Below are 14418 nucleotides of genomic sequence, written 5' to 3'. Positions count from 1 at the left end.
CATCTTACCTCCAACAAAAAAACACCCACCTCTAATTCTAAACTCATTCATAGTATTGGATTGTGCAAATTTTTTCTTTTCAAATTTGCATATCTGAATAAATATAAAACAAAGAGACATGATACATTTATCATCAATACATTTGTACAATTCGATTTTTTTTTTTTTCATTTGCAATATTTTCACAAACCCTAACCCCCAAATTTACTTTATGTGTGTCGAGATTTGTTCACCTAAACAAAGGATGGACAATTTTTTTTTGTCCATGAATTTATCTGCGAGAGTCTTCATCTGTTTTTAAAATAGAACTTTTTAATTCAAACTAACCCTAGTTCAGAAATATTTTTAATAATTAAACCAATAAAAAGTCATTTTAATCTAGGTCCCTTAAAAGTTTTATCACTATTTCTATCTTTTGTATTGTTAATCAAAAATGAAATTTGTGGTTAGAAATCTAAAATAGAGCTCTATTAAAGTTTCGTAAAACTTAATCAAAATTCATATTTGTCTATTGATGTGACCAATCATCCCTCACCTCATTACAACACAATATCACATTATCACACAACTATTCAACATAATATCACAATATTACACCTTATGAACAACCTCCACAAATAACTTTTGACCTGTTTGAAATGATTTTTCAAGTGCTTTTAAGTACTTTTTTCAACTCTAAAAAAAAAAAAAAAACTTCATTGATTAAAAAAACACTTAAAAAATCACTCTACATACTGTATTCACGCTCAATTTTTATTACATTTCACTAGTAGTATCGAATATGAAATATCATATGCAGGAATAATATTGATAAGCGTTATTGATTAGGCCAAACATTCTTTTCCATGCAAATGGAAGACAAGGAAAAGATGATAGAATCTCACTTTTCCCTAATTGATTACTAACGGAATCATATTGCTCCATCTCAGCATTATTAGTTCTTTCATTTTCATATCAGAACAGTTTGAACAAAGACTTGGAAGCCCTTTGGCTTCCTAGCCAGTGTTGCATGTGAACTCCAATGGCGTCCAAATACAAGCTGCTCCTCCCATGGAAGCCAACCACTTTGCCCTCCGTCGTCGTGGACGTGAAAAACGACCCTACCTCCTCCCCAAATGGACCGAACTTCCCCCTGCTTGTGTGAAAAGTAAGCGACTTTATAGCTTGTTGTCTCTCATCTTTACCGATGTAACCGTAATATCCTGATATACAAGTTAACACTTCATGTGGATAATCCAATTTTACCTGCAAACACAGCCAGAATAAGTGTTTGTTTGATTGTGGATGTAATATATATTAGCAGGTAAAAGAAACTGTTGAAGGTAAATTCAATGGTACCCGATGTATGGTTGTTCCACTGTTTCCTCCATGCTTAACTGACCAAACTGATTGTTTGTTTCGATCATATTCAATTTGAATCGAACAAAAAGCTTCAAGAGACCGTGTCAAGTATATCTGTTTAATGCCCGAAAATACTCCATCATCCCATGGTTTCCCGCCATCTCCGCCCCATGGTCCAGGTCCACAGGGTGCTGGTTGTTTTACTACACCACGAGCAATCTATGAAACAAATAATCAATCCATAAGTTCTTTCATGACTATACTTATATTAGCTTCCACTGTTTGTTCAGTCGCAAGAAACATCTAAAAAGGTTAGCAGCGTTAGACAGTACCTCTTCAAGTGCTCCTCCTTTTGAAGGTGCCAGTTTCACAGTCCAAGGGGCATTCTCATTTTCAAGAACCGGTGGTGCAGCAGGAACAATACCGCTGGAGGGAGGACGAGACACCGGGGTCACCTTTCCTTCAACTAAGTGCACACCAAGAGCATCTAGGAACAAACCTTTCCTCCCATGAAATCCAACGATCTTCCCCTCCTTGACGTTGGTACTAAAGGGGGTTCCTTGTGCCTCTCCAAATGGTCCGTACTTCGTTTTTGTAGTATGGAATGTGAGTGACTTGATAACATTAGGTCCCATGTACATGACAGGCCCATAGTGTCCAGTTACATGAGTCAAGATTTCATATGGATAATCCAAGATAACCTGCAAAACCATTGTTACGACTAAGAGAAACTAATAACTGAGAGGTGGAACTGCATGCCTTCCAATCCAAAATATGCAGGAAATTATTTCACCTTGTCATTTTTGAATCCTCCAGTTCCACCTGCTCGTCCTCCCCATATAGATTCCTCATCACAAGCATACAGAACTCTTATATATACAATTCCAACATTACGCGACACATTAATTTGTCTAATACCAGTATAATATCCATCATCAAATGGAGTTCCACCTGAGCCACCCCAGGGTCCACATGGTACCACATTTTCGACTCTAGACGGTCCCTTCTTAACAGGCCTCTGAGATGACAATCACCAACCGTTATTTGAATTCTATTCGTACAAAAGTAGATGTGGGAGGGGAAAAAGTTTACTTGAAACAAGATAATAAAGGCGTAAAAGTAAAAAGTTTCATCCCACCTTGACTGTGGATTCATCATCGCTTGATTCTGAGCTTGAGGAACTAGATACTTGTTTTGAGATAGTAGTTGGAAGAGGCTTTTTGAATTCATCCTTCTGCCTAACAGCAAGAACAATATCATAATTTTGGCCAACACTGCCTTGTATAATTGAATAGCCTTCACTGTCAGTCTTACTAGCAACATAATTCTGTGACTGAATCATTGCTTTAGATGGCGATTGTGTAGCCATAGGCTTTAGATAAACTCCAATGGCATCCAGGTACAATCCACTCCTGCCATGGAACCCTACAATCTTGCCCTCAGTCATGGGAAACGAGAAAATTGTTCCTTGTTCGACCCCGTAAGGTCCGTACTTCTTTTTGTTGCTCATAAAAGTCAGGGATCGAACAAAAACTTTGTCAAATGACACAAAGCTACCATAGTGTCCACGGATCATAGTCAAGTACTCATCCGGAAAATCAAGCTTCACCTGTAAAACCAAAAACGATAACTTAGTACACAGAGACTCCTGTATTCATCATCAATGATCAACCAAAACCAACTAACACGCATTTGTGTATCATTTGGAAATCTAAATTTCATTTCAAAGAAGTACAGGACTTGAGACGTTTCGAAATTATTGAGCAAACAATCGATGATCCAGTAAAGTATGGGGCTACCGTGTCTGTTTTAGTGCCACCATTTCCTCCATGTCTATCTGACCAAATTGAACTTCCCTTCACATCATATTGAATCTTAATGGAGTCGATACCAGCTCCATGGCAAATTACCAACTGCCTGATAGTTGAATAAACTCCATCATCCCAGTTACTTCCACCTGGTCCTCCAAAAGGACCAGCCATGATTGGCTTGATTTTTCGAGAATCATCAAAACTCTGTGTGGGAAAAAACAAACTTCTAACTGGCTGTGGAAGAAAAAAAAAGTTGAATGCAATCAAATAATGCAAAGCAAATGAATAGCACCTACCATTCTCGTTACAGAAACAAAAGACTAGAAATGTGAGAAGAGCAACGATTTTCTTGAACTTCAATGCCTGAGCACAATTGTAGCGTTCAAAGCAGACTGTGAGGAATTTATTTGAGCAAAAAAGGCGTGGAGTACAGAATCAAGGTTTCAAAAGCTTTTTCAAATGATGGGGAGGAGATAGATTCCAATTTTCACTAAGGAGGGGAAAGATTTAGTAGACAAGAATCTGATCCCTGGATAGAATAGAAAAATGAAATCTAATATTTAAAGAAAACAAATAAATAATAGTGTTTGCCAATGGATCCTAATCTGTTTGGTATCATTATTATTCTCTCGTCTCCATGGGTCGCTTTGTTTTCAATTAAAATATGGCGAGCTTGTCTTATTTTCCTATGTATGACATCCTAACTAGAGTCCCACCAGCTGATTGTTATGCATATTCCACCAAATTAACAAACAATGACGGTGAGAGTTTAATCCAGTGAAATTTATGAAAAGTGACGTACGCAGGCATGAAATCCCAACAGACCTTTATCTCGGTTTTCTCTACATATCAACCCCTCCCCAGGGGCTTCCCCACTGTCTGAGAAGGAGCGCATATTACTCTACATCATGGCCTTTGCAGAAAATGATAACCGGTACGCATGAAGAAGCTTGACAATCCATAATGGTATGTTCACTCACAGAGGGACATAACTGAATTATTAGTAAAACAGCCATCTGCACGGAGATTTCTTATAACCAAAGGTAAACAAAAATCGAGATGGACTTAACAATCAATCTCAAGTGAGCAGCAGCTAAGCTAAGGAGGTAAAACCACCATACCAATTGGACATGAATCTAGAAAGTGACTACCCTCCAACATGGGAATAAGCAAATCATGAAAGTCTAGTTCAACCAAGAAGCTTTCTCTATAACTTCATCAAAATACCAAGGTGATACACTATCAAGGATCATTTCAACCTAAATGTGTCATGTCATTACACACTTGCAAGAAACAGTAAGCTATGCACCCAAACAAGCATGCAATGTCTCCATGCTCCACTAACTGCTATTAAGAATCTATATGAATTATATTAATAAATAAATAAAATTATGAATACCATAAACAAAATTCGGATACCTATGAATAGGTCTCACACCTGTCAAAATGATGTTATGAACAATTCATTCTCAGCCAAATTCTACAGGAATCTGATTCTAAGAACAACTTCCACGTCTTGTTAAAGGCTACCAATAATCCCCACAAGAACAGTGACCATTTTTGAAATGGTGCAAGCAGTTTGAGTCACTTAAATATATTTCACATTCATGAGCCGCTGAGATATATTTGGCCATCTGATGACAGTCCCCACATATTCTTAAATTTTTCACAATCTTTATACTTTTGGGTGTATGAGATGAGCCAATAAGGCCAAAAGCAAAAGCAAATTTTTCACAGTGGAACCCACCAATTTTTTCTTCTTTCTGTTCTTCTTCAATAGAAAGATGATGGTGATTATTAAATTTCTTTACTTTCCCTTCAATGCTCTTTATCCAAGTATTTAGAACGTCAAGCTTAGACTGCTCGCCAGTGACAAATAAATGGACTTTGTTCCTGACTTCAACCCAGCACTGTGCTGTACATTTCTTCATCGCACTCTCTTTTCCAAGCTTTCTCCCTTTTAGAGTTTGTTCAAATTTCCCATATAAAGCATATGCTTGTATTAATAAACGGTAAACCACATGATTATCAGGCTCCAATTCGTGTAGGCGCTCGACTGCTTGTACTGCCAAGTGTAAGTTGCCGTGAAACCTACAGGCAGTAAGTAAGCTTGTCCAGATAGAGACATCGGGTTCTATAGGCATATCTTCGATGAACTCTATTGCATCTGTAAGCCTCCCAGAACGTCCATACAGATCTACCATAGCAAAATAATGATCTAAAGTTGGTAGAATTTGATGTTCTTCAGTGATGCTAGAAAAAACATGTCTTCCCTTGTCTACCATTCCAGCAATGCCATAGGCATGAATAATACTAGCCAGAGTACCTCGGTTCGGCCTAATTCCAAACTTTTTCATCTGACCAAACAAATGAAATGCAGCATCTGAACAACCATGTAAAACATATCCTGCAATAATTGAATTCCAGGTGATAATATCTTTGGATGGCATGCCATCAAAGATGGTTCTTGAATATTGAATGTTCCCTGATTTGGCATAAGTGTCTATAAGTGAGTTTGCAACAGGAAGCTCAGACTCCAGGTTTCTGCGCAACACACAACCATGGATTTCCTTTATTTTTTTCTCTGCCATTACATTTCCACAAGTTGGTAAAATGCTCAAGATAGTCACTGAATTAGGATTAAAATTAAGAGACTGCATTTGTCGAAATATTGCTAGAGCTTTGTTCTTTTCACCAAGCTGGTGGTACCCAGCAATAAGAGAATTCCAGGATGCTGTATTCCGCTTAACCTCCCCATCTTTTTCCATGATTTGAAAGAGGTTCATAGCTTGATCCTCATCTCCATTCTGTATACATCCTGATATCATCACATTCCATGTAACAACATTAGGCATTACATTTGATTCCCTTAATCTCATAAAAAGTTCATATGCTTTACCACAATATCCAGCCTGACAATATCCTCCAATCATCGAGTTCCACGTATAAATGTCTTTTTCTAAAATCGTGTCAAAGACATGGCGAGCAGCTTCCAATTTTCCACATTTAGAATACATATCAATAAGTGAATTCCCAACCAATACTTCGTGCGCAATTCCCATTTTAATTGCAAAACAATGTATCTCCAGCCCTTTTTGCAGTGATTTTAAGGAAGCACAGGCCGAGGTCACACTTGCAATAGTTATAGCATTTGGTTCAACCCCAGCTAGAATCATCTCCTTGAAGAAATCCAATGCCTGACTAATCCTGCTGCTTTGAGCAAAACCCGATATCATTGAGGTCCAAGTATAGACGTCAGGCGCTATCCCCATACTCTCCATCTTCTTCTTCAATTCTAGAACAAGACTACAATTCCCCAACTGGCTATAACTAGCAATCATTATGTTATAAGTAATCAGACCCGGTTTGAATCCTTGATCGCTCATCGCATCAAGCAATCTCCTAGCTTCATTACCATTTCCCTTCTGGCAATAACCAGCTATCATAGCATTGCAAGAGACCTCATCTCTTTCGTCCATGTTCTCAAAGAACTTCCTAGCTAGACTCAATTTCCCACATTTGACAAATGCCGTCAAAATAGAATTGTTGACACGCATATAACAACTTAACCCACATCGAATAACCACAGAATGTATTAACTTCACAGTTTCAAGATCCTCGCAATTCCCACAAGCCTGCAATATTTTTGGGAAAAGAAATGCATCAGGCAATACCCCATCTCCCATCATCAAAAAGAAAAGTTCAACTACTTCTTTCCATCTCTGCTCTCTTGAATATGCGCCTATCATTGCCGACCAAGTGTACAAATTCCTCTCCTGCATTCCATCAAACACCTTACGTGCATCTTTTAGAAACCCGCATTTCGCATACATGCTAACTAGCTTTGTCTCAACAAATGGGTTTACCTGATCGACTAAACTCATACGAACATGAAGCTCACGACCCAGTTCAACAGAATCCGTATCTATGCAAGTTTGAAGCAAGTTGATATAAGAGTTAGTGCTTAACTTAGACCCACGTTTAGACATTGAATCGATGGCTGTTATGGCTTCCCGGAGGAGCCCATTACTGCAAAGGTAACTCAAATGGTCGTCATTGAACCTTGTAGTAAGTTTCTGGGTGAAAAATATAGAAGATTTAGTTGGTTTTGAGGAGAATTTAAGGGGTTTGGGTTTGATAATTGAAGCAGGAACAGAAATTGGAGGATTCGTTTGGCAAGGAATTGCCAGTTTCTCCATTGTTAATGGGAGTATAGATTTCTTCTTGGCCCCTTTGAAAGTTGTTTAATTCAGAGCTTGTTCATTAAAATAACGAAAAATGAAGATTAGAAGATCAGAAGATGGCGCAGGTTGTGGACGTGGCGCCTCCTCCACAGCCTCCACTGGATGGGGTTATCAGATACTCTTTCTACTTTCCTTTTCTTTTTCTTTTTTTTTTTAATAGATTCAAACCTCTAAACTTTTTAATCCAACATTTATGTTTTGAATAATTAATAACATATATACATCAACAGTAAAAGCAATAAAATGAACAATAATATAATATGTGGCATACATAATACATTTATTATTGTTTACTTTATTTTCCATATACGTGGATCTATGATTCAATCTATAATAAAAAAATATAAATTAATTGATGAGTGGAAAGTGATTCATTTGTTTTATGGTCACATTTACTTTGAGAATTATGAATATGACATATTTATAACTCTAACTAAATGTGATTAAAAGCCAAATCTAATTATATTTATAAATTCTATTACCGCCTCAAAGTTAAACTAATGACAACATTATAATTATATCTTTATTATCTAAAAAAAAATTCTCGTAATTTTAAATTATATAAAATTATTATTATTATTATTTTTAAAAAAGGCATTCTCAATTCTCATTAAAGAGAAGTTCAAGTCCCTTTGGCAAAGGTTTGCTCTTTTGTTTTTTATTTGAAGGCGTAAATGTGACAAAATTTGGCCATCTTTTGGCCAAGGTTGTGGTAGTCTTAATTTTGTTACTTTGAGTGTCGGTGACCATACCACGAATATTTAGGAAAATGAATAATTGTTATTTGATTAATTTCTTGACTTCAAATGTGAAAATTGATATTTATCAGGAAAAAATCCGGAAAAAAAAAAAGGAAAAAGTGAATCATCAAAGCTCCGTTTGTAATTATTTTGACATTATTTGGTAACCATTTTGATTTTGAAAATTAATTCTATTATACGATTTTCACTTCCAAATTTCTTTCTTTTTTACTAATAATTTAAAAAACCAAGCAGAATTTTTAGAACTAAAAAAATAACTTTTCAAAAGTTACTTTTATTTTTAAAATTTAAGCAATGTGGGTGAAATAATTTTAATTTAAAAAAAAATAAAAGCTACCAAACAGAGTCTTTATTTATTTATTTGTTTTTTTTTTTTGTGAAAATTAAGCCTATAGACACTACTTTCACTTCCTAATTTCTTAATTTATTATCTACCTTTTACCAATGATTTGAAAAACCAAGTCAAAATTTGAAAACTAAATTTTAAAAAAAAATGCTTTTCAAAAGTTGTTTTTGTTTTTTCAAATTTGACCAAAAGTTCAACCACTATATTTAAGAACAATGTAAATTATTATAAAAAAATGAAAGAAAATAGACTTATTTTTAAAATCTAAGAATGAAAAATAAAATGATTATCAAACAAGATTGAAATGATTTAAAAGCTCATCCATAGAACTATGGTTGAATTGCAAATTGAATTTGACAAATCTGACCTAACCATGCTCATTTTCTTATCCACATCACGTTTTGGTATAAAAATTAATTGCCCTCTTTGTTGTTGTTATCATTATTCGAGGAAAAATGGCTCTCTTTAATGTCATTATCAAATTTGGAAACTGTATATGAATTCATCATTTACCTTATCGATCCTAATAAATATTGTGATGGGAAAAAAATTGTAGATTTTTTTTTTTATTAATTATTAGTTTGACTTAAAAGAAGCCATCGCTATTAGCAAATTATCATTTTTTTGGGTAATATTACAAATTTGATTAATTTTTTTTATTTTGAGAAATTTCTCATAAATTTTGTTCCTTTGATCAGTTAAAGTTGCATATAAAATATGAAACCATTGACTTTAAACACAATGTCCAAAAGTGTCATTTTATTTATTTATTTATTTTTAACATCTTTCAAAGTTGCTTGTGTCATTAGTTAATTGAATTGCCAACATTCATATATTTAATTATTGTTTTTCAACAAAACATCATATCAGCATCAAATTCATGCCCACTACAGAAAAGGAGGTTAAAGTGAATCAAAACATCACACACCAAAAAGTTGAAATTCTTTCTTTAGCAAATAATCTTCTTTTTCTTAAGAAGTGATTCTTCAAAAGACATCCCTTTTCAAACACACTCAAAATCCCTCCCCACATTTCACAGCCGTACACACATATTCCCCTTTGGTCTTTGCTAATAAACAAACCAAACATTAACAACTTTCAAATATTCTTAGCAAATCATGACTTTCCTTTTCCTCTAAACTTCCCATCTAATAGATTTAGACTAAAGAGGACATTTGGGTTATAACTCACTACTCCCTTATAATAGTTGAAGTTCTCGGTAAAATTACTTGAAAACTTTCATTGTCTTACTATTTTATAATTACTAAAATAATCTTGCACCAAACACAAATTATTATAACTTAGACTAAAACACACCAAAAACACAAATGATTATAATTCATAATAAAACACGAAAAAAACATAAATGATTATAACCCAGACTAAAACACACAAAAAAAACATACATGATTGTAACTTCGACTAAAATAGTCTTCATCGGAAACATAACTATTATAACCCAAACTACAATAAATTATAATAACCAACCAACGCCCCACAAACAACTTCTAAGTCACTAAACTTTCAATCAATTCTGTATCTAATAGATCAATTAATCTACAATAATATTCTAAGACATTCAGGAGCTTAGTAACTTCATTTCTCTTCTTTTTCACTATTCACATTTATCAAATGACTCCACTTTCTCTTCTTTCTTTACTTTTACTTTTCACATTTATTAAAGAACTTTATCTTACAATTCTATATTCCAAACATAAACTTACAAATTCCAACATATTAACTCTACAAACCAAAAGCCCCTCACATGCTTACTAGACATAAAGTTAAAAAAAAACTTTTAACATTATAAACTAATGGCACAAAATTGAGTATTTCAAGCCCTATCAAACACAAAATCGAAGGTTAGAAACACCCATCTTTTTTTAAGTTTCAGATACCTACTCAAAAGTTACTGTACTGCAAACAATAAACAAACTGCATAAAAATCAGTATGTAGAGTACTATCAAGTTCTTACGGAACACTGCTGATAAAATGTGCAAATTCAGGCGACTTCAGAGTTCAACAAATTCCTGCCCCATTTATTCCACGATGAAACCTGCAGCTTCTATTTATAACAAGCACCAGAGAATCATATATTTGAAAGTTTGCACATATTATCCAAACTTCTTTAAGGGGAAACAAAGAACAGTAAACATCTTAAACACAATGTTATGAAATTCACAAGAAGAACAAACTCCGAAACCAGAATCAACATTAAACCATACTGATAATAAGGAGGACACATTCCTCCAAGTTGACTTGTCTAAGCAGTAGAAGTAGCAGCAGCTGTTGGAGTTTTAAGCTCTTCTAATTTCTTCAACAGCGCCCCTTTATCAGCACCAACAATCTTGTGAACTGTTTCCCCTCCTTTCACAAAAACAAATGTCGGCATTGCATTAATCTTCCACTCGCTAGCAACAGTCTGTAGAGAGAAAAAGAATCCATTGCTTAAAGGGGATCAAGTGATCAAAAAGAAATCGGCCTCCATTGCATGCTACTATGTATTCAACAATATCCTGTTTAGAACAGTAACTGTTGAAAATATGATTTAATAGAAAGGTTAGATATGCTTACATTCAACTCATCGACGTCCACTTTCAGGAAAATGACACCGGGATGATTCTTAGCCAATTCGGAGAAATATGGAGCAATTGTACGGCATGGCCCGCACCAGGAAGCAGTAAAATCCACGACAATCTATCAAACAAATCTCTAGAAACATCAGGAATAAAAAAAATGAACACAAAATGGAATACAAAACCACAGAACGATTGGCGCAAAATAGTGCAATCAAAGTTCAAATTGAGATCATGAGGAATACAAATCGATCAAAAGATTCGTCAATTTTAAGCGATCATTCAATCTAGATAAATCGAATATATAAACTAAACTAGCTAAAGAGATCAGAAACCCTAGCGAATCCATTACGTACCAAGACATTAAACAATCTCCTGACAGGAAAAAGGAACCATCGAAAGTGAAATTCGAAAATTCGATGGGAATCAATTGAAATAATATAGAAAATGATATGAAGAATGAAAAGACCATACCAGTTTTCCAGATTCCTTGCCTTTGGCTAAGAGAGCCTCCCATTCAGGCTGCTTATGGCATGCAATAACTTGGCCTTCTTCACCCATTGGATTAAACGCAAATCGCTTTCTGCAAAAGAAATATTCTCCGTATCAAAAACCGTAACGATACGGAGAGATGATGGCGATGGGCAGGTATTTATATACTCGGGGGTGGGGCTCCCGTTCTTTCTTCTCATTTTTACTAAATTACCTGCTCTTTCGACGTTTTATTACGATAATGCTATCGATTGAAGAATTATAAACCCCATCAACCCAAACCGGTTGGGTTGTCAATCATCGATTAGGCTTAAATAAGTGAAAATTTTATGAGTTTATATCCTAATCAACCTAATTTTATTATTAATTTTAAAATGTATGGTCTTTTTGTTGGGGTTCAATCCTTAAACCTCGTGGTTTGTAATGTATAAAAACAAAACTCATTTAATAAAATAAAGAGTCATTTTATTCAATATTTAGACTTATGTAACTCAATCCATTAAACTAAAATTCAAGATTATTCAGGTAAATTGAACAGTATATGGTTGACATACAAGTGGATCATGTTCAAAAATAATCTAAATGGTATATAGTATATAGATATGATCTACTTTGTAATCGTTACTAACTATTTGATCTAATTCGTTCATGTAGAGACATGCAGTGGGGTATCCTATACAAAGAGTTTGTATAAGACCAAATTATGAAATAATTAATCTTTCTTTGCGGCAACATTAACTAAAGAGATTAATATTTTATAGGATGATCATATGTAACTCAATTTCAATCCTACGAGTTATGGACTCTTGCTTGTGAGGGCTTGTCCTTGACTTGTATGAATGAAAGTGACCCGTATCACCGACTCAATAAGTCTACCATTTTGGATACAATACCAAGTGGAAAATTAGGAACATGGCTACACAAGATAGAATTCCCTCATTCTCGACTTTAAGGTAAGTAGATGAGTTGTTCCCTTAAATGTCGACTTTAGGTCTTGAACAATGGAGCCTCTTCCTCTCATTAGCCTAAGAGGAATTTTATTTATGGTAGGACCATTAATAGGTTGTTCATTAGAAGATCAGTGAGACTTAAAGAATAAGAGGTAATTATAGAAGTAAAACGATAATTTGACCTAGTTGTAATTATGAACTGACTCGTGGATCGACTTACTGGCAATAGTTATATCCATGGACACATAAATATTCTATCGTGCGAAAAGTGCAACTGTGAATCTTTAGTGGAGTGGTTCATAGTTAATGAGTGTTAATTTAGTTCATTAAAGAGTTTAATTAATTAATCTGGAATCATTGAAATTTCTAATCTGTAAGTCCATTAGGTCCCATTGCTAGCTCACTAAGAGTAAAACAAGGATTAATTAGTTTTTGAAGTATTTGAATTATTCCATTTATAAGGGAATACATGTTAATTGTATATGATACAATTAATATAATGTATATAGATACATTATATTATAAAGTTAATTTTGAATGAGCTTCAAAATTAAATTATATAATATGAGAGAATAATGTATTTGAATAAAATTCAAATATAATATAAATGAGATTCATATCAAAACTATAGATGAAATTTAATGTGAATGGGATATTAATTAAAACTACATGTTATAAGAGGGAAATATATTTGAATATGATTCAAATGTAATATTAATTAAATATAAGATATTTAATTAATTAAGATTAATTAATACAATAATTAATTATATATTACTTGATTTTATTTAAAATTAAATTAAATTAAACTCCCCTATAATTAGATGGAAGTTGAATAGAGTGGGGTGAGGGGATTAATTCCTCTCTTACGTGTTATGCAAGAAAACTCTGCATTTTTTGATAAATTGGTGAAATTCTTCTGCTGTCTCTCAATCAACTCCCTCACTCTCTCAATACTCTCATATTACATAAAAAAGTGTTTATTTGCAAAACATTTTCTTCCCTTTGTCTTCCAAAAGGTGGTTCCCACAAACCAAGTTCTTACTCGAGAATAGTGGGCAACACTTAATGGTATTGTCTTTATTCGTCGGAGGAATTTGTTAGAGGATTTCTTGAAGAATTAGTCTTTAAGGGTAAGTTTTCATCTTTTCTGTATTCGTTATAAGTGTAGGAAAAACATATTTAAGTTTCATGTTTGTCATCTCTATATTTCAAAATTCTTGATCAAAATTAATGACATGATGTTCAATGCTTCCACTGGAATTCGATTCCTTCACTTTTTACTTTCAAAACAATTATATATATATAAGTTTGATCGTCAAGAAAAATAGTAAAACTGAATCAATTAATATTCTTTTAAATTAACTAATGTACATTAACACTTAAAACGAAAAGTAAGTATCTAACAAAAATCGAGTTTAAAAAGGTAAATAATGAAACCTAAGAACTAAATTGAAACAAAACTGAAATCTCAATAGTGAAATTGTAATATATCGAAACCTAAAGACTATATTGGAATCAAAACTCAAAATTTAAAGGACTAAAGTATAATATTTTGAAACTAAAGGATTAAATAGAAACTAAACCTAAAACCTATGGACTAAAAGGATATTTTTTTCTATAAAGTTATTATTTATTATCTATTTTCATAAAGTTGTCATTATTTCTTTTCTTTTTGGTTAAATTGCAAACTTGGTTCCTATGAAAGAAAGTTTGAATTAGGCTCTTATAGTTTGATAATGAAATTTTATTAAATCATAGCCTATTCTAACTTTTAAAATTATAGTGATCAAGTTGTAACTTTTTATATACTATACAAACCAAATTTATAATTTTTTTTAGTGCGGTTTCATTCTATATATCATGTGTTTTCTTTTCTTGGTTTTCCTTTTCTAA

At 33.6% G+C, this 14418-nt stretch overlaps 2 protein-coding genes across 2 annotated transcripts; both read right to left on the bottom strand.

Annotated features, from left to right (window-relative positions):
• Nucleotides 1-714: 714 nt before the first annotated feature.
• On the bottom strand, nucleotides 715-7552 carry LOC120075516 (Pentatricopeptide repeat (PPR-like) superfamily protein). Its single transcript, XM_090313120.1, has 10 exons — nucleotides 4683-7552; nucleotides 4269-4365; nucleotides 3955-4053; nucleotides 3449-3472; nucleotides 3141-3356; nucleotides 2480-2950; nucleotides 2135-2359; nucleotides 1674-2042; nucleotides 1339-1560; nucleotides 715-1245 (listed from the first exon to the last, which is right to left on the bottom strand). Exons 1-10 carry the CDS (start codon nucleotides 7349-7351, stop codon nucleotides 955-957), a joined length of 4683 nt encoding a protein of 1560 aa, XP_090169246.1. The 5' UTR covers nucleotides 7352-7552; the 3' UTR covers nucleotides 715-954.
• A 2970-nt stretch (nucleotides 7553-10522) lies between these two features.
• Nucleotides 10523-11714, bottom strand: LOC120076451 (thioredoxin H-type-like). Its single transcript, XM_039030283.2, has 3 exons — nucleotides 11555-11714; nucleotides 11079-11201; nucleotides 10523-10926 (listed from the first exon to the last, which is right to left on the bottom strand). The coding sequence occupies exons 1-3, from the start codon at nucleotides 11639-11641 to the stop codon at nucleotides 10768-10770; spliced, it is 369 nt and encodes a 122-aa protein (XP_038886211.1). The 5' UTR covers nucleotides 11642-11714; the 3' UTR covers nucleotides 10523-10767.
• Between the last annotated feature and the right edge of the window lie 2704 nt (nucleotides 11715-14418).

This window comes from Benincasa hispida, chromosome 4 (assembly GCF_027475165.1).
Source record: "Benincasa hispida cultivar pf3 chromosome 4, pf3_genome.v1.1, whole genome shotgun sequence".
NCBI classification, from domain to species: Eukaryota; Viridiplantae; Streptophyta; class Magnoliopsida; order Cucurbitales; family Cucurbitaceae; genus Benincasa; species Benincasa hispida.
Note: the sequence above shows the minus strand (reverse complement) of the source record. Positions and strands in the feature narration are given on the sequence as shown.